At 38.4% G+C, this 22,295-nt stretch overlaps 2 protein-coding genes across 2 annotated transcripts in view; one reads left to right on the forward strand and one right to left on the reverse strand.

Moving 5' to 3' along the window:
- LOC136886165 (uncharacterized) overlaps window positions 1-9,376 on the forward strand; it is a 152,464-nt gene extending 143,088 nt beyond the window's left edge. The window contains exon 3 of the mRNA XM_067158908.2: window positions 7,476-9,376. Within this exon, the coding sequence (XP_067015009.1) occupies window positions 7,476-7,777 (302 nt within the window). The 3' untranslated portion in view covers window positions 7,778-9,376. The remainder of the gene's footprint in view (window positions 1-7,475) is intronic.
- LOC136886164 (rabankyrin-5) overlaps window positions 1-22,295 on the reverse strand; it is a 319,573-nt gene that overhangs the window by 248,829 nt on the left and 48,449 nt on the right. The window lies entirely within an intron of this gene.

The following is a 22,295-nucleotide window of genomic DNA, read 5'->3' on the forward strand; positions in this document are numbered from 1 at the left end:
GCTGTCATATCGCTCACAAAAACAATAACAGCTAAATAACAAAACCAAACAGAAATAAAACACATGGCATTTTTGGTATCAGTACAAGTTATGCCATGACGTATCGCTGCACACCACAACACCAAAATCTTCAGTAACAACTTCTGTACAGTACGAAAATAACAGAACACAAACAAATACTAAGCAATATACAATCAACTCTCACTCAACACAAGTACGCACTGATTTAAAGCCTAAAAACACATATGCAACAAAATAAATACTGTAGATGACTTCACTACATAAGTGAGCTGTCGGCAATTCACACAATGAGAGACTATACGATTCTTGTACATAGCAACACAGAAGAAGGAAGGCTGTTCCTGCCATTGTGCTTCCGCTCTACGAATATATTTATGAAAAAGAAAACGTTATGTAGTTATTTTAGTAACTCACGGGGAAAACTGCCTCATCCTTTTTTTATCTGTCTTTCATTATACATTACAAAGTACAGTATAATATCCTTTAATCACGAGGAATTATGGGTGTCTCAGTGGGGGTGTGTTCACTTCTTGTAAGAGCAAGACTGTTTTCTTAACGTGGAATGAGCTATAGACCAGTGGTACTCAAAGTGTGGTGCTCGGGGTCGTCTCAAGGGTACGCAAAGTTATCGTAGCTTCCAATTGTTTTCGGTGAGTAGTTCGGAAAGAAGCTGAGCTAAAAATCTTGTTTTGATTTTAGTGTTTTTGCTTATCTCTACTCAGAGCGGTGACAAAAGGGGCTCTGGTTAAGCCGTAGTTAGGTAGCAAATTGGTAAGAATAAAACAAAAACATACATACATAATCATTATAGACCGTTATGCCTTTCTGCAACGTAACGTAATGCAACGTAAATTTTCATCTTATAGCAGTTGTATAATATTATTTGAAATAATTCCACATACTGTATACGAGTTGATTATGTATGTAAGTACAGAAGATATGAGTAGAATTTAGTAAATAATTTAAATTTATTAAGGATGAGGTGTATGTTTAATAGAAAAAATGTTAGTGTAAATTGTATAATACTGGATTTTAGCAAAATGTCGTCTTCTTTTGTTAATTTAAAATTCAGTGTTTCATAATAATCTATTTTTATGTTACCATTTGCCACCGAGGTAGACACCTCATTTGCAAATCAAGTGATTTTGATTTGAGTGCCCTTTTCCGAACTATGCATTCTAAAATATGTGCCAGTTTGACTAAGTATGTAAAACTGCTTACTTATGCTGCATAGCTCTTTTTTTTTTTTCCTTTCGAAATCTACTCACTCCAATTATTCTTCAGTACCAGTGTATACAGTACAGTGGTAATTGTTGCATTAATAATTATACTCGTATGTATATCGTTGTTAGGCAATAAAAACCATGTAATTCCACTCACGAGAAAACCACGTTTCTCCATCTGTCTTGTGAAGGCTTGCCGCGTTACCTCAGAAGGGAACATGACGACGACGACGATGATGATGATGCTTGTTGTTTAAAGGCGCCTAACATCTAGGTCATCAGCCCCTAATGGTACGAAATGAGACGAAATGCAATGGCAATTTAAAAGTTCAAAATTCATCCCCTGACTAGAATTTAAAACGTGATGATTAAGAATGAAATGATAAACATGAGTTTTAAATAATCAGTGGAGCCAACTCACAACACTGAAAGTTAAAAATAATTCCAAAATGAATCCACTGACTAGAATTCAAAAAGATGACGATGAATAATGATTATGAATTTAAAACAATCAGTGGATCCGACCCGGAATGCCTCACCTTCCCAGAAACTGTACTGAAAAATTAGTATTACGGACCAAGGGACTGCTTACAAAGCACAATTCTGAATCGATTATTCTTGTTGTCCAAAGCGATCCAAAATCCATGTCAGTGGCCCCTTATAATGGTAGTTATCACTAGTAAAGTAGAACCATAATATTTCTTAAGTCGCGGTACTAATCAAGAGTAGCGTAGACTCACGGTGTTCCAAACGTAATGGTAGTACTCACAAGTATTGTACGTCGCAACGGTAAGGCAAGCCTATGGTGTTTCTCACATAATGTCGCCACTCATAGGCAACGCAAACCCACGGTGTTCCCCACATAGGTGTACAAATCACAGGGACTCTTACTATCCCGCGGTGTTTCTCACATAGTGGTTACAGATCACAGGCAACACAGACCCACAGTGTCGCTCATATAGTGCTACTAATCACAGGCAACACAGACCCACAGTGTCGCTCTTATAGTGCTACTAATCACAGGCAACACAGACCCACAGTGTCGCTCATATAGTGCTACTAATCACAGGCAACACAGACCCACAGTGTCGCTCATATAATGCTACTAATCACAGGCAACACAGACCCACAGTGTCGCTCATATAGTGCTACTAATCACAGGCAACACAGACCCACAGTGTCGCTCTTATAGTGCTACTAATCACAGGCAACACAGACCCACAGTGTCGCTCTTATAGTGCTTCTAATCACAGGCAACACAAACCCTCGTTGTCGCTCTTATAGTGCTACTAATCACAGGCAACACAGACCCACAGTGTCGCTCATATAATGCTACTAATCACAGGCAACACAGACCCACAGTGTCGCTCATATAATGCTACTAATCACAGGCAACACAAACCCTCGTTGTCGCTCTTATAGTGCTACTAATCACAGGCAACATAAGGCCGTGATGTTCCGCATATAGTGGTACTAATCACGGGTACTGTAAACCCACAGTGACCGACCCACTAGTTTCATGGTTCTGATACAATCATCCCTTGGTCGCTCCTTTTAGTAGCCTCTTACGACAGGCACGGGATACCGTGGGTGTATTCTTCGCCTGCATTCCTCACCCACAGAGGGAAGCACTGAAAATACCAGGAACAGGTCTCCGGCCATTACTCGCCGCTCAGTTTTTTGCGCTGCTTCTGACAAACTTCACCGCGAAAGCGTTTCCTCTGCCCAGTGACGATGTTCAATACAATACAGAGTGGCGTAGCGGCTTAGCTGCTTGCCTGTCATCCCGATGACCGTGGTTTGATTCCCGGCACTGCTGGGGTGCGTCAGGAAGGACACGCAACCTTACATCCCCGGCCGCAACTCCCTCATGTCTCGGTGACCCGGAGCAACCGAGATAAGCTGCGGAAGATTATGACGATGATTATTGTTTATATTATTTGGCATCCAGCGACAATCATTTGTTACTTCTGGTGTAATCGCAATACACTCGTACTTCGGGAGTACGAAGGCAAAAACATTTTTTTTATTTTGGGTATACGCCAACAAAAATCAATACCACTGGACTAGACAATGGTGTCTACTACCAATGCCTAATTTTGACGATACGAGAGACGGACAGTAACTGGACATAAGACTGTCCACTACCGATTAGATGGTGCTAGCGACAACTAAGACAGTCGAAGCTGGACGAGCTGGCGTCCAGCAGAAGCGCTTTAATTCAAAAGGCAGAGAGATATTTTCCATTGGTGTTGTATGACAAGTTTGTTGGAATTGATGAAGGGGAAGAAATGGTGTTACATTTCCCTTTGAGAAAAAATCAAATGATCATTAATATCTTTCAATAAATTAAACTCGATTTCGTAACGATTAATTTACTTGCTCACAGCCTTCTCAGTCATGGTCATCAATCAATACTTCACATCACAGCCTGCACGGTTGCTAGGTAACATCGCGTCACCCATTTCGTATCGCTAACTTACTGACGCAAATTTTCGGATGATCCTTAGCCGTACGACATACATATGTCAAAAAGCAATAAGAATCTAGGCACGGAACTAGATGCGTAAAAAATCTCGGTGTTGTAAGAGAAAGTACAAATCTGTGATGAGGCTTTCACCAGCCCAGTTTGAGGAACTATTGTGTTTGACGACGCCAGTTATTACAGGTTTCGCGATTCACTGCTGGCAAGAGGGAAGTTAGAGATCACAGTAGTTTCTTCCCACCTTCCGGAAGCAATCTTCGAATGCTATCAGTGGTGCTTCATGCTCCCAAATTCTCCACATCAAATGCAATTCACAATAATGCCAGCCACTGCCGTGGACTTCCGATATCAGTGGTGGAGGAACGCCAGTTGCCCAGTCAATCCAAGCATGCTTGATTTCAGTGATCCGAACCACTTTCCGCAGATCTCATTTTGAATATTGGACTTTGTTTACCATATAGGATGATTCAAAAAAAGAATGCAAGTCTTCAAGTGTTGTTTTCCAGAATTTGGATATACATAGGAGGCAAGCGATAATGGTTGAAATGAAAGTGAAAAATTCCCAATGTGGAGAGGTTTATTGACAAGCTGATATATAAACCACACACACATTAGAAAATTATTAAAATATATATTTTATCTATAAGCAGAAAAATATCCATAGATTATCTAATTTCCTTCGTTTCTGTGCACTGGAACTCCTATTTTACACGCGAATAGAACAGCTCAATAGTCAGTCGGTAGATTTTTGCTATCTGTAGTCCTATTATTGAGAGATGCATTCTGACAGTTGTTTAAGAAAGTAAGAGGCATGGTTGCCATGGAAATGTAGGCGGACTCACTGCGGTTGCCATGGAGATAAACCTGCTGGCTGGCTTGTGTTGCTTGGAGTTGCCAAACGTCTGCATTCTGAGTTACGTACAACAGAACACAGTGGTCTGAATTTGAACAAGTGAGGTTTGAACCACATCCTACTCTCATGTAAGAAGTACTCCCAACAGCAGATCAATCTGTACTCTTCTCTAGAGAAGTTAAATGGTCTTCCAAGGCCATTAATAGTAATTAAAAAAATGTAAAATAAGTGAGCAGAAGGAGAAAGGAATATGGCAACACCATGCAATGCTCCTCCCTGTCAAAACACCTGAATATCGTGAAGCCTACTCTCATAGTGACATTAAAAACTCTTTATATTCTTCTAGTGTTTAAAAAATGCGATTCCATATTTTATTACATATTGCACATTTTGCTGTGTTATTTTCTGGAACTTCTTCCCAAGAAGGTTTGAAACTTGTTGGCACAGATGGCCTACGCTGTGCTGAAATCTCCTCCTTCGTAAATGCAACATTAACCGACTAGAGACGAACGTCATGCGGTGTGAGGATAAAGACGGAAACACACTGGAGTCACCTCTCATGAGTTCACGCATATCGTGTCGCAATCTAACCTGTCCAGAAAGATGTCTATACCTTTGGGCCACTGGACTGCAGTACATACTACATCATGCACTTCCCCTACTTGCTCGCTAAGCTGCTCTCTTTCCTCGAGGGCGGGGAGCAAACTGGCTCCGAAGGCATTTCGCTCTCGATTGACGATGCCTGGTTTTGGGAATCCAATTCTCTGTCTGATTTCTATGTTTCTGATTTTATTCCTTCACATTTTCCCAATTATTCCTCTGAGGAATTTTATCTCAGCTGCTTGGATTCTGCTTTCACCATGTTTTGTTGCTATCTATGTGCCCGGTGAGTATAGTTCTTGCAATTTCCTTGTTAATGACCGGCACTCTTTTGAAGCCTAGCTGGCCAGCTGTGTTTACATTCCTTGTCTGTGGAGTGCCAGGATTTCCCCAACTCAAGACAAAGCGTTGTCAGCTCTCTGTTTTAACTACTTAGCCTCTGAGAGTGAGCAGTGAGAATGGACAGAACTGTGTACAGCTGTGCAACACTGGAGACCTGACAAGCGAGCAGGCTCCAAGATCCGCACACTTCTGAAGTATTCCACGTGGACTGTCACTGACAAAGTAAACATGTTATTGGTCAAGAGCCATCTGCTGTCGTCAAAGCAGAGGCGAACGCAGACTAGTGATGGGATATTCGATTCATTTTACTGAATCGATTCATTTGATTCTGTTCACATTACTGAACCGATACAGTGATCCGATTCACTCACATTAAGAGTGACCATTCCTACTACATCCCTGTAGTGTGAAATGATAAGGCAGCAGAAACAGCATTGAAAGCTTGCTGCTGCCATCTGGTCTTCATTCTATGAACCGCTTTCCTATGCGTCATCCAGTTTTCAAATTCAGGTTTCTCCTGCAGCCACCGCTTCGCATCAAGTTTTGATGTTACAAAGCCTTTGCTCCACAGTGACAACTCCATGAAATAAGTGTATAGAATTAGATGACCGAGCTTGATAGCTGAAGCCACTCAAGTGCGGCCAGTATCCAGTAATAGGGAGATAGTGGGTTCGAGCCCCACTGTCGGCAGCTCTGAAGATGGTTTCCCATTTTCACACCAGGCAAATGCCAGGGCTGTACCTTAATTAAGGCCATGGTCGCTTCCAGGTCTTTCCTATCCCATCGTCGCCGTAAGACATATCTGTGTCGATGCAACGTAAAGCAAATAGCAAAAAAATTAGATGAAAAAATATTACACACAATTAGCAATGATCTGCATTTGGTGTTGTCGCCTATGTCGCAAATTACCTAACAACTGGTGCCTAGTCTTTTCTTAAACGATTTCAAAGAGCTTGGAAATTTCACTGTATTCACAGTTTTCAGATTAAACATCTTTTCAGTTAAGTTATTGCATCAGACAGCTCACTTATTTACTATCCACCAACACCAATGGTCTCGGTGACTCAATGATTGAAATCTTGTGCAATGATGCAACATATGAACCGAGAGAATATTGAGCGGTTCTTCCTAATAAAAAACAGATCATTTTCAGTGGTCATGAACTTGACTCATAGTCATAGGGTAGGCTAGAGAGCTGAACTGAATTAGTGGACAAATGTGAACTAAGTTATAATACTGAAATTCATTAAACTAATTAAACTAATAAGTAGAATAACCTAATAGACTAGTTACTTAGGAATTCTGTTATGACTACCTTTCTAAAACTGCAAATAAATCCAACTAGTATTTAAACCTCCCTGTAAGAAAAGGACAGTGAATGGAAGTGGGTATTACCTTCACATGAGCTGAAAGTGGGATTCCGTTATAGCGTACGATTTTTTCAGTGTGCCATGGCTCTGTATGTCTTGCTGCAGCGGAAATTCGGTTCCCCGTAAATGTCCAGTGTGCCCATAATGAATGCTATGTTTGTGTGTTGAGTCTCACTGATCCGTGCGTACCCCACTCAGCACAGTGTGCTGCAAGTCAGCTGATTCATGTGCCATGAGCTCGCCGTTCCTGCAACTCGATTCACTCGGACAGTTGAGTGAATCGATACACAGCTTCAAATCATACACTCAGTAGCCAACACTAACGCAGTCAGTCATAAATCTGGTTACTGTCCACACTATACCTCTCACATACCCGTAAAACCCATTGGCTTGCTGGATTCTCTTTTTAAGTTCTTCATTTATCTTCACATCTTCTGCAACTATACTCCCCAAATATTTGAAGCTTTTGCCAACTTCTAACAGTCTTCCATTTATTTATACTAACCAGAGTATTCATCTACAATGTTAATTTACAGAAATTTGTTATCAGTGAACTAAATTAACTTTTCTTTCATTTTCAGTGACAGTAAGAGGCGTGCAGCGAGACTGTGCAGCGCAGCATTACACCTATCAGACGCTAGTAGACTCTAGGTGGGTGAACCAGGACGCCATAGTAGACAGTGCCTACGACGAGGGCTGTCACCAGGAGGACAAAGGGGTGACGCAGAGCGTGAAGAGCGCTTCTGCAACCTACTGCTATTGCAAGAAAAATCTGTGCAATACAGCGAAGGCGGCACGAGAGCCGACGGCAGCTCACCACACGGATGCCATGGCTGTCATTTTCGTGTTCAACGCCATGAAGTACATCAGAAGTCTGCGGTAGTGAAGCACTCTAGAGGTTAACTCATACTGGCAGATCTATAAAGCGGATCGATTACAGGCCGAGTGGACAAATTATGCCGCAGAAAATCGAGAACGATGTGCAATGGGTGATTGAGTGAAACGGGAAATGTAAGTGGACGTGTGATGAAGAATGTGACTCATAGTGACACAACAAACACTTAGGAAAACATATCCTGAAGTTGCAAGATAATGCCTATATTGAACTGTTTATTTCAGATTAAGGCATTAGTAACTCACATAAGGATCCCCAGACGTTTTTGTTTACAGAGACACTTAGTCCACTTTCCGTTTTGTCCGCCTATCTTGTTAATCCATCACTTGTTTTTTGTAAATTCCCATATTACTTTTTTTTGTCCACTACTTAATTGTGTTGTCTGTCAGTAATTGCACAATACAAGCCTAATTTATGAAAGGGTTAACAAATATATTGTAAAATGTTTCAACGCCTTGTAAAAAAAAGTTTTAAATTCAACCTTACCATTTGTGCATCTCACCACTAAATTCTGGTGCCATTTTTCACTTTCAGAATGATAAACACAGTCACCTTGGATTAATTTATTTTCTGCCACGTAGAGTGGCTATTACAGTGGCCACTGTGTTAAAAAAAAGTTAGGCATCCATTTGAAACGTAATGGAATTTTAAACTTCTCCATATTGTTGTTTATATTGTTACTGTTATTATAGCATAAAAAGAAATGCACAAATATGAATGGGAGAAAATGAGTGAATTTGGAGTGGACAATATGAGTGGACCTACTGTTGGTGGATGGGAAAAATGGACAAAATGTCTGCTTGTTCTCAACAAACTCGCGTGGACGAATTTGACATGGACTAGAACATGTGGACAAGATGTTTGTGACCAAGAAAATATAGAGGAAGGGATGTGAAACATACTTCAGATCTGAACAGGGTTGCCACATGTTAAAAATTAAAATAAGTGGACTCACACACCTTCTGTTTATTGTAAGTTTTATCCTATATCTACCTGTGAAATAAACTTAAGACCGATGACCGAATAGGTATAGCGCCTTAATTCACAATATCAATTTAGAAATTACCACTGTTACAATGCTGAGTGTTGGAGGAATAAGACATTCTCAAAAATTATGATTAGAAAACACTAAATTATACAGTGTCATAATCTCTACCTTTCTGTAGAAAGATAGATTTTTACATTTTTAAAATGCAAGTAGTGAATAGGATTTGCTACAATAAAAAACAAGTGCAATCAAAGAGTAGAGATGGAAGAGACTCGTCAACTATCACCAAACAATCAAACGAGCAAATGATCAATAACACTTCTTATTTCTGACTTTTTGCAAGGGAAGGATGAAATGAAATGATGGAAATTATTGAAGATTTGGTAACCCAAACCATAAATATTCACAGTCGAGTCGCATTATCACCACACGTCATTATTATTATTATCATCATCATCATCATCATCCACCCCAAAGTCGGCATGTATGGGTGTCTGTAATCTGCAAGGTCGGATTCAAAACCAAACCGGTCAAGTATGTCTTCCAAACGGATGAGTGTTCTCGGAGAATACCATGGAAGTATTCCCCAGACCGCAACACTGTCGACGTTAATTGTAGGAGGTGCCCATGATAATGCGGCTCAACTGTAAATATAAATAAAAATTTTTAAAACTTGATGGATTTTATAATACAGAATAAAAATTACTTTGTATTGTTTTGGCATAAAATGTACGTCTGGCAATCCTAGATCTGAACACAAAATGAAAGTTACTATTAATGTTGATAAATGAGTGAGAAGGCAAAGCGAACGAGATGGAAATGCTACTTATTAGAAGAGGAGGTGAAAAGGGACAAAAGGATGAAGTAGAAAATGAGAGATAGAGTAGGGTTTGGTAAGTATTAATGGCTGGCAAGATGAATACAAAATTCAAGGAAAATTAATTTTTTTAAAATAACGTTATAAAAAAGAAAAAAATATGTAATCATACATCCAAAATCTTTTCTGGAATATGCTCCAGGATATTTTGTTTTCACAAATGTCATTTATGAGTGATCTAATATAAACCATGCATCTTTTTATTGGTTTGCTGAGAAACAGGAATTCAACCAGGAATTCAATGCCTTTTTCATCTTTACACTATAAATAAAGTCTTTGGTTTCTTTACTTTGTGGAAAAGAAATGACAAGACATTAATTCAACTCAAATGGTTTGCTACCTGATTGATATACAGCTTTTCAATATACTGTAGTACTAAGTCCTGCTTTGAAGAAATCAGAAAATTCATCTCAGTGGATTCATGGAATAAGTGTTCACTTACAAGGTTATGGCAAATTATACAAATTAGATTTCATTCTCTGCTGTGTCTGTAAATCAAAAGTTCATGGCTTTTACTGCGTGTACAAAATACCCCAAGATAAGCCCCCAACTCTATATAAATCACATCATTCATAAAACTACATACCAGGTATGGCTCAAAACACTAACTTGGTTGGGGCACACTAGAATTATCTTCATATATCAAAATGAAAACTATATTTTTAATAAATTAATTGTCTTATGGGGAGACCCTATTGAGTTCTTAAGCCAAAATGGTCCAAAAACTAAAATTGAGGTTTTTCCACTTCCTCAATGAATACTTTTGGAATTTCACTGTATTTCATATGTCCGCTTTTGAATTTCCAGCAATTCCCAGTATACTGATCTGTGTTATTATCTGTGGACAGTTTCCGTAGTGATGTATTTAGATGAACATTATAAATAGTCAAATTAATGCACACCCCCTTATGGACGACAAATAATGTCGAGCAGAAAATGTCCACCGCACGTGCTTTGTATTTTTGATAACGTTTCCTGAAGAACACTGCAAGCTACATAGTTCCATTCCACTTCATCATGTTAGATTTACCAATAATTTTTAACTGGAACTAATACCTTAATGCTCGTATGTGATGTGGCTTAACACAATGGCATATATAAACAATTTTTAGTGAAAACTATTACATTAAAATCTTTTCAACATTCAAAGATCAATCACTACTGATAGGGGTATGTATTTTTATCAATAACGGCTTAATAAGTAGAGTAGAATGTTAAAAACTGTTGCTGAGGAGAGAAAAAGGGCCAAGGAAGGAGAAGTATATGGCACTAGGAAGTTCTGATGCAGCTACTGTAATTTTGTACAAAATTAGCTTTTTCTGAACACTATTTTTCAGTATTCAAAATGTTGTTAGTGCAACAGTTTTTGCCTGATTGTCTTCAAACTTTGCATGCCTATACTACCTTGTGAGATACATAAAAGTTGATATTCACTTTGGAAAATAATGATATCTGACAGAGATATGTTGAGTCAAATATGAAAATTTGAGAATTTCCAAGAATACAAAAGGGTAAGAGAAAAAGTATTTCAATAAAAATAATGTAAATTTTTCAAATAATAATACCAATAATTATTCACATACCCCTAAGCACTACCACAAAAAAGTTTGAAAGTAAAAGTTTAAAAACCCAAAGGGATGTTTTGAAATGATTAAAATAATTTTTATAAAATGTGTTATAAATCTGAAACTATGATACCAAAATGTTCCAAATTATATAATAATCTTAATTTTGACAACGTAAATTAACTTACAAATATGGAGAATATTGGATGAATGAAAACTGTAGAATTTACAAAACTTAGTAGGGTCCCCCCCTTAAAAGCACAGTAATACAAAATAACTACATTTTGAAGAGCACATCAGTCAAAGAAATACTGTGTTTTGATACAATACAACAAACACACATACACACACAGAAAGGAAAATGCAAACTCTCCCTCATTTTCCTGTTGCCAGGACTGTACTAAACACAGTCCCAAGCCGTCACTTGCACAAAATTTCTCACTCCCCACGCCCCCCTCTCACAAAGCTACCAGGTGGAAAATGTGCGGTGAAATGGGCACAATCTGCTATGAAAAGAAAAATCTACAAACGTTTTGTAGGGGGGAAAAAACAACACAGTACAGTAGACTTTGTAATATATAACTCACATGAAAATAGTTAAACAAAAATAAATATTCAAATAATATTCTAAAAAATTTCAGGGAGGTCTGCTGCAGCCATAAGTTATATTAGAGAATTTCGTGAAACTTCTTAAAACCATTATCTTAATTCAATTTGTGCTTCCTTAAATGGAAGTTCTACAAATAATCCTGTGTGAAATCATCTGCATTCCATATAAAGAGCGCTCTGGCATACCTCATGGTCAGATGGAAGAAATGTAGGACAAATGCAGATATTAGAATACAAAGATACAGCATTCAAAATGATTTCATGTTCACCAGCAATTCTGATTACTGATCAAGGCAGCAGTTATTTGAAAAATGAGCATACTGTATTAGTCTGGTAAATATACTTGAGTACAAGGTAACGTGAATGTGCTAGTTATTCAATGAACTAAGAAAAGGGTTTTGAATAAATGGCTGAATTTCATTTTTGTGTTACTTCACCTGTAAATAGTCATTGTCGGTAACGTCAAGACAACACTCGAGAAAAGCATCAAATAATCACATACTTTCAGAACAAATGGAGAAAAAGTACAGAGTAGAAGTGGATTAAATACAATTATTAGAGCAAAACAAGAAAATGGATGGAAATTTTTCCATTGGCTAGTCATGTTCCGTATGAAATTATGCAAAATATTGTGCACTATTGAACCAATCAGTGACTGACCAGTATTTACATACCTTCTTTAAAGTCAGATTCATCTATTAATATCTAGTTTGGTTGAGATTTGTACAACTATATACAATGCACTGAATAAGCAGCATGTATTTACTGAATATTGTATAAACATGTAAATGTTTTGTCTGTATTTACCCAAAACCCATTAATATCCCTCAAAACACTCAATTACTTGCAGTGTCAGCACTTCAGAGGATAAACACTCTTCTGTACTTCTAAATACAGGGTGGCTATCCTATGCCAATTCTAAAACCTGTACCGATTCCCAATTTTTCTCTTCTTTTTTTTTGAAGAAAATCTTCATAACTTACAGGCCTGCATTACCAAAACTGGTCACCGATTTCACTTTTGATATGTACAGTATTTTCAAAACTATAAGTCACAGAAATTGATAATTTCAAGGAGAAGTAATTATGATCTAGAATATCATTTTTGTAACTGTCCAATTGCATAGTCAAGCAGTCGAGTACTATAGTCAAGTATGAGAGATGAAATTGGATGGCAATTAAGAGAATTTTAAAAGCAAATAAATGATGTCAGCAGATATACTAAAACATTAAAGAATCCTTTATCAGGGCAAAATTCAGCTGAAGATAGGTGTAAAATACGGCATTATCACTTTGTAACTTATACTCTGAACTGCTTCACGTTTTGGCCGATTTTGACTCTGTCCGGTGGTTATGTGCTCAAACATAGACATCCAACCAATCCAAAGCTGCCATTCATATTGATTTACATCAGCAGAGTGTGATCTTGAAACCTAGTGGCCAACTCTAATATTTACATTCACCTCACGGTTAACCAATCTCGCTCAGCGTGTATGGTAGGTATTCGGTATGGTTCGCGACCTCTTGCATTCTTCTTCAGTAATTTATGTTTTTCATATTAGCCTTTATCTCTCAAGTATAGTACAGTATAGCATAGTTTACAGTTCAGCATAACATAAGTTAGTAAAATACAGGTTTAGTAGTTCAGTCTATAAAAAAAAAAATCTATAGTCTTATTTACGTCCGTGTATTGGTTAGTATACTTAATTTGTGCATGTTTAGAATGTCTCAGTGTAGTTCAGGAAAGACAAGTGGCAAGAAAGTGACTCTGAGATCAGTGGAGTGTTCTGTTTGTAGGCCATAACCTCCTTCCTGTGTCAGTCATTAGCGGCGAGTGATGTGATATTTCCTCATTCTCTTTTATTCTTAATAATGTACGGTATTTTTGTAGTGTCGGATGTTGTTAGTATGTGTAGTTTTTGTGCATCTGTTTCCAACCCTGATTCGTTAGCTTTTCTGAGTACGGTATTACATCTGACGAGGGCTGTTTACCGCGGTCGTATTGCATCAGCCGTTCTTGCGGCGGTAGCGCGCTGGCGACAGAGGTTAGGTGATGCTCATTTGTTGTGTGAAACGTCAATGTAGAAGTAAAGCCGTGCGGAGTATAAATGAGATTGAACAAGATCTTTTTTTTTTCAATTGGCTTTACGTCACACCGACAGGTCTTATGGTGATGATGGGATACGAAAGGGCTAGGAGTGGGAACGAAAGTGCTGTGGACTTAATTAAGGCATGGTATTTACGGTACACTTTCCTGGTGTGAAAATGGGAACCACGGAAAAGCACTTTCAGGGCTGCCCACATTGGGGGTTCGAATCCAATATCTCCCGAATGCAAGCTCACAGCTGCGCGATTCTAACCGCACGGCCAACTCGCTCCTGCAGCTACTATTATATCGACAATAGCATAAAACTCCAAATCTATCTTCTTTTTTTTCTTTTTCTGATTCTCTGCTATAAACTTATTTCCCAATTTCACTATTGGAAAACCACCCTGCATTCATAGTTCCTTTTTCCTCATTATTTGCAGTGTACATAACTATTCTATTTAAATTCTGTAAGACCCTTGTGATCCTCTGGTTTATGTGAGTGTGACGATATAATTTAAAGAGAGCTGTGAAATAATGTTATTGTTATTAGTTTATAAAGGTCAGGGTCATGTTAATAATGTATCTCATATTTAAACTTGTTGTTATCAAGTATATGGTATGTTCCTTGAATGTTGACTGAAGAGCAATTAAAGAAAACTTATTTGAGAACATCACTGTCTTCAATATTTTCCTCACACATTTTAGAGCGCATCCCTGTCTAGCATTACCTGTGCTTGTACCTCCATTTCATTTCCTTCCCTTATGATGATGATGATGATGATGATGATGATGATGATGATTATGATGATGATGATGATGCTTGTTGTCTAAAAGGGTCCAAAATCCAAGCCACCAGCCCCTCATAGTAGTACTATCACTGGTAAAGCAGAACCACAGTGTTCCTCCTATAGCGGTACTATAGTGGTATGTCACACATAATGGCACCACTCACAGATTAACACAGACCTATGGTGTTCCTCACATAAGGAGACGACTCACAAGCAACGTAGACCCATGGTGTTCCTTATATAGTGGTACTAGTCACATGTAACGCAGACCCATTCTGAACACAGTGAAACCAACACATTCGAGCGCAGCGCTCGGCATATTTTCGTGCTAGAGACTAGTCTGTGCACTCCCCCGCCACGGTGGGATGCACACGATGGTACTAATCACATACAACACCAAGACCCGTGGTGTTCCTCACATAATGGTACTGCTCCTAGGTAATGTAGACCATGGCATTCCTCACATGGTGGTACTAATCGCTAGTAACGTCAACCCATGGTGTACCTCATGTAATAGTACTAATTAAAAGTAGTCTCTGGTTCTAATTCCATTATCCCTTCATCACCCCTTTTAGTCACCTCTTACGACAGGAAGGGGATACCGCGGGTGTATTCTTCGTCTGCATCCCCCACCCAAAGGGGATATTCCCCTTAGCAATACGTCATCTACAAAACTGTGTTTCTTCCCATTTTCTGTTACTTGTGAATTTCAACCTACATATTCTAAGATGTTAATTTATGCACACTTTGTGTAATATCGTGTGTGTTATGTACAGGCATTATCTAGTTGATGTAAATAAATACAGAGTTAGCTGCCTGTTGCAGAGGAGAGAGTAACTAGGAACAGAGTAATCTCTTTCTTGTTCAACAACTTCTGTAGCAAGTATTATGATTCTTTGAGGACAATCCACCTTTACAACACTACATTTGCTTTATTCCTTTCAGAATAACAAGACTAATGGTACATGTTTCGTCTCTAAGAGACCTCTTCAGCCATAAAAAGAAAAAATCTCAAACAGCAAAGATACACAAATATATTTTTTTGCTAGTTGCTTTACGTCGCACCGACTCAGATAGGTCTTATGGCGACGATGGGACAGGAAATGGCTAGGAGTGGGAAGGAAACGGCCGTGGCCTTAATTAAGGTACAGCCCCAGCATTTGCCTGGTGTGAAAATGGGAAACCACGGAAAACCATTTTCAGGGCTGCCGATAGTGGGGTTCGAACCTACTATCTCCCGAATACCGGACACTGGCCGCAATTAAGCGACTGCAGCTATCGAGCTCGGTCACAAATATATTAAAATACACTAAAATATCTTAAGTCTTGATCTTTAAGACTAGTCAAATGTGCCACTGTTGTTTATGGAACTTTGTTAATGGATGCTCTTCAAAAAACACTTTTGGAACTCGGATATATTGAGAAGTTATTGGGGATGTTAATCCACCATTAAAATCCTTTGGATTAGTTCTAAAAATAATATTATAGTGCTAATTAAAAATTGATGGGTTGAAGAAACATTCAAATAACATATTCCACATGGCTGGCATGCGATTTAACATTCTTACTGATAAAATGTAGTTAGAATCTAGAGGGGAACCTCTCTCAAAGAATGATGCTTAAAATCTGGAATCTTGAGTTTGGTCGAATTGTGACATCCTGCTTTGGAATGAAGCAGTTAAATATAATATTATTTATGGAACTAATCTAAAGGATTTTAAGGACAGATTAATACCCCCAATAATTTATCAACATATCATTGTTCCATAAGAGTAAGACCATCCATTAATAAGGTCTCAAACTACATTGACACATTTGACTAGAGTCTTAAAGACTAAATTATCATCAAGACTAAGGTATGTTATTTAAGTAATATGTTTAATTTTCCCTTTTTATGGATGAAGATGTCTCTCTGAGATGAAACATGTACCATTAATCCATTAATGTTGTTATTCTGAAAGGAATAAAATTAACATAGTACCATGAAGGTGGAATTTCCTTAAAGAACCATAATATTTGTATTAGGCTGACAATACAGGCTTTAACATGAATTTCATTTCATGCTAGTTCTGTAACTATCACAGCTCCAGTGCTTCTCCAAATAAACAGGGGTCAAACTGTATGCGGAAGGCACACACATGCCTCCAGAAGAAATTGCACATACAATACCAAGCAAAAACTAACGTTATATACTGTACTATATTCTTATTAGTTTCCTTCATCTGTGAGGTCGCAGGTGCAAACTGTGTCGCACATGCTGACTTGACTCTGTTTTACGGTCGGATGCCCTTCCTGACACCAACCCTATATGGAGGGATGTAATAACTATTGCGTGTTTTTATAGTGGTTGGTAGTGTGTTGTTCTGAATATGAAGAGGAAAGTGTTGGGACAAACACAAACACCAGGTCCCTGGGCCAGAAGAATTAATCAGACTTGATTAAAATCCCCAACCCGGCCAGCAATTGAACCTGGGACCCTCTGAACCGCAGGCCTCAGCGCTGACCGTTCAGCCAATGAGTCAGACATATACTGCACGGCATTCTGCATCAATAATAATGAACTTCGACTGGCCAGGGTTAGCTGCTATAGGATGGAGTAGAACATGCATCCAGCATCTCAATACAGTGTTGGGTGGCAGAAAATAACCTGACTCTCTAAAGGGGCTAACAGCTTCGGACAGAGGAGCCCCTTCAGTTGGATGCTGGTTCCCCAGGGAAGGAAATGATACTGAAATCCAAGAGGCAGTGTCTGTTCCCCAGCTTAGTAGTGGCCTCCACTACATGCACTAGCCATGCATTTTGGTAGATGTGCTAGTTACCAATTGATGAGCCCAAATTGGCACACTGGGGCAAAACACTGGCAACCAACAATGAGTTAGATGGAAAAGGTATTATTTCCAACAACGGACCAGTTTTGTGCTGGTATTTCTTTGGGTTTAGCATTGTTCAAACTACAGTTGATCCTTAAAACACAATACACGCGAAAATACACAGCTGCACAAAACACAGTACTATACGCGAACCTTTTCTTGAGCCCTGAGCTCCCTAGTGCTGAATCGGTAGACCTCTGTTATCTTCGACATCCATATTGGCAACCTTTGAAACACAAACTATGCATCACTGTGCGACATCTGGCATACACTTTACAAACTAGTACTGATGTTGTTTACACAGCAAAGCCAAACTATATAATTCATGCTAGGAACAAGATTCGCATCGAGAAATGTTATATAATGTTAAATAATGTATGTGTGACAGAGTTGTTGGCGTAAGATAATAAATGTTTAGAAAATTCATATCGATCGATCATATTATCGATTCAATTCAGATTTTATTTCCATCCAGTTGGCAGTATAACCGTCAGCGCTCCCTCCTTACCCCCTCACCCCGTAAAAATCGGGCTCAAGAAAAAGTTCGCGTACAGTATGTGTTTTAACAACAATCCAAGGGAACAGTAACAAAATGGATAGAGTTTCAGATGTTTTGACATAGTACTCCAGGCAGAGGTAAAAAAGACCAGATTACTGAACGGTCAGATTATGGAGATTGTACTGTATTTTAACCCTAGAACTGCTGCAGGTTTATCTGTCAGCTGCAGTTATTTTCCTCAATATACATTTTGAAAATAAAATCATGCCTGTAAACTCATATTAATCCCAATAAATCAATATTATACACCAATAGGAAGCTGAAAGACTCATCTACATGAAGATGTCAGAAATAATTTTAAAAATTGTCATGAGTTCTAAACTATCTAGAAACACAATTATAATTTTTTTGAACAAAGGGAATTGTTGAAATAATTTGCTCTAAGAAAATAATTTGATAGACAATTTATTGCTGAAAAAAATAATATTCTGAAACAAACAGGCAAGTTCTTACATTTTCCCCGACAATTCTTCACTTTTCATTTCAAAAGGTAAGTAAAACGCAATTTTTTTCTCAAAACAGATTTTGAGTTCTTTTCACAAACTTCGAACCTACAGTTTATCTTAGTTTTCTCAGGGTATTTTCCTTTTTTTTTGTGAGTTTGTGATCAAAGTATTTATAACATTCTACACAAATATCAATAGTTCACACTTATCCCTTCACTGGTTTCCTCAAATACTTGCATACTGCCAATAATAATATAACCTGCACTGACTTGAACATCATTCCCGTTATCGGAATTTTCCATTTCTTCCGAGGCACCTTGTACTTTGCTGTCACTTTCGCTACTTTCAGGAATAATTTCCTCGTCAGAATTAACACAATAATCGCTGTCACCATCAGTACAGGCACTAAGATCTTCGAAAATGAAGAGCTCGATTTCAGATTTGTCAACAAAGTGGGCTGCCATCTTGATTCTAAGAACATATGAAAGTACTTTCACTTCTACAGCTAAATAAACTTCTCCATACCGTTGCTTGTTTTTCAAAGACTTTCAAAAGTGAAGATATATCAGTATTTAGCTGGTATATATATTAGTGCAATCTGATGTCCAGTTATAAATCTATGGCAGAAGAACGACACCGTCTGTCAGAAAGACGATCGCACTTGATGAAACAGTGCACCGTCTTCCTGAAAGATGGTCCGCAGTTCTAAGGTTAAAGAATTCTTTTTATGAGTATCCATAAAACCCACTATATTCTGAAAGAATAAGCATGAAGTATATATCAGAAGGTAACAATTTAGTGTCAACATCAATACTGTATCATATATTTCCTACATTAATTTGAGAGAAATATCAAGATCTCTGTGCAAACAAATTTACACATAGATAGCTTTTGTGTGGTGAGCTTTGAAGCATTCAAGAAAGTGGGGAGTCATCATCATCAATGTCCCACTCCAGTCGCACTCCAGGGAGTATTCGTAGCATATTTCATGAGTAAACAAAGGCAAACGATATGACATCTCCTCCAAAACAGCTGAATCAAATTCTAACTACGGTAGATGATAAAAACAGCTCATCTTGCTGTGCAATACAACGTTTTCCCCCTAATAATTACTTAATTAGACTACAAATGGCAACACCAAGCAACAGCTCCTTAGAGAAGAGATCATTTAATATTTCCATGTGGTAACCCAAACCCAAGCAGTCACTATACAGATAAACTTAAAAACACAGTAAACATGTCTGCAATCTACACTCATACACGAGAAGCATGAGAGTTCCACATATATATATAAAGGTATAAAAATGAAAATGAAAATGGACGTGAATTAATGAATGAGGCACTTCCAGGTATCTCAGAAACTTACAACTTGGTACCAGAGATGCTGATGATCTCAGGATCTCAAGAAAAAATTGAAAATTCTCAAAATTCCCTGATGGGTGCATGCTGGGGGGTCTTAAAATTTTCATAAGAAAGCAGTCATATATATTTACGCAAAGCAATAACCTATAGGTTTCGTGGGTTTAAAAACTTTCAGGAAATTCCTAATTTTTACACCCCTCCCCACAAATCAAGATTGTGGTACAATCTGCCAGACAAGCTAGAAAATTGAAACTTGGCGATATTATAGCCTGTAACAAGTGGAAAAATTCCAAGATGCTTAAATTTTTCACTTTTTACCCCCCCCCCCCCATTGCGCGCAAAATATCAAAATATGGAGACAATTTAATGACGGTGCAGACCTTCCTTTGAGGTATTTGGTGTCTAAACGGTAAGCTGTATCAAAAAATGGACGGCACAATTGGTTCAATTTGGAGTGATCTACAACTTCGGTCCTATGACTTTTTGTCATATCTCTTTCCCTTGTACGTTAGATTTGGCTGTATTTCTTGATTGTACGTAAATTTTGTGATGTTTACACATATATGTTGCAGTTTGACACATTTATAGAAAAGATACAGTCATCGAATTTGGTACGCACACTGACATGAGCGATGGCCACATGCGAGCCAAATTTCATGATTCTAGCTTCCACATAAGTATGCAAAAAATAATGTAGAAAGCCATTATAACGATAACTTCCCAACTTGATTGTAAATGGCAGTAGGCAACTGATCCTGCCGATATCACAACTCTGCAACTCGCACATTACTTTGTAAAGTAAGAACAAATGGGTACCTCCACATACTGTTTCTTGGATAACGCTGAGAGAGACATGCAATTTAAAAAAAAATCTTATACACTGCATGTACAAAAATTTACTTCGATATCTGATGTGAAATTGACCCTTGTTAATGAATATGAGAACTCTCCATTACAGGAAATGCTGTATGCAACACAAAATGGTGCTCACGATAGAACAGCGCATTTGCTGTCAAGCGTTATGCAGAGCACAATTCGTGCAGAACCTGTGCGGAACTGTTGGTGCAAGAGTTTAAGACTGGATGTGTTTTGGCAAAATCATCCAGCAAAGTCAGCAATGCAAAACTTAGTGGCAAAATGGCGTGAAACAGGCTCTGTAGCGAATAAAAGCCGTAACTATCCGAAAACAGTTGGAACACCAGAAAACATTGCTCGTGTGAAGGAAAGCCTGGAAGAAGTCCGACGAAATCTCGACACCGCTTATCTGATGGTTATGAATTTCATGTTTTTGGTCCGTATTGAACAATATATAAGTAATAATAATAATAACTTAAATGTTTCCACCTTTTCAATACAATATATTCACAAGATTACAAAATTATACGGTACTAGTTTCGACCCATCTAGGGGTCATCATCAGCCGTATTGGAGCAAAGATCATTTGTGGCGAAGCAAAGATCATTTGTGGCGAAATCCTTAGGATTTCGCCACAAATGATCTTTGCTCCAATACGGCTGATGATGACCCCTAGATGGGTCGAAACTAGTACCGTATAATTTTGTAATCTTGTGAATATATTGTATTGAAAAGGTGGAAACATTTAAGTTATTATTATTATTACCGCTTATCTGTGCAAGTGGGAATGAAGAGATGGTCGTGTCAAAACATTATCAAAAAGGACCTGCATCTGTATCCTCAAATTTACTGTTGGGCATGGATTAAAGTGTGCAGATGAACTCTCGCGTCTTGAGTTCTGCTGGTGGTTTCTGCGTGAAGTGGAGTCAGGACTTTTGGATCCTTAGTTTTTCATTTCTTCAAATGAGACCATTTCCAGCATCCTCTGTAACGTTCATTACCAAGGGTCAATACCGCATCAGTCCTATTGTAAATATATCTGACTGCCACATGGCATAGCGTGACTTGTTTACCACTCCAAATTACGGGTCTCCAGTCATCCGTGGACCAGTGGCAGCACTTCACGCACCACCGGACACTGAACTTACTGTTCTCCGATGCATCAAATTCACGGTTTTACAGCATTTCCTGTAATGGGCAGTTCTCCTGTTCATGAACAAGGGACAATTTCATGTCAGTCTTATAAATATTTTGCACGCCAGTTTTATTTTTGCCAACCCGGCAGAATAAACACAATGGCAGGTCGTAGTGGAAAGAGGGAGCAACACAAGAACGAACATAAATGCGTGGAAGGACAATTACTATATCTTCATATACTGCCATCTACAGATAGATTCTCATCAATTCCAGGGATGGATGCGGAAGGCTGCAATGACGAGAAGAGCTGGAAAGAGACCTAAACCTGTTCGGCATAGCAGAAGATTGGAAGAGAGAAACAC

The sequence above is a fragment of the Anabrus simplex genome, chromosome X, assembly GCF_040414725.1.
Source record: "Anabrus simplex isolate iqAnaSimp1 chromosome X, ASM4041472v1, whole genome shotgun sequence".
Classification (NCBI taxonomy): Eukaryota; Metazoa; Arthropoda; class Insecta; order Orthoptera; family Tettigoniidae; genus Anabrus; species Anabrus simplex.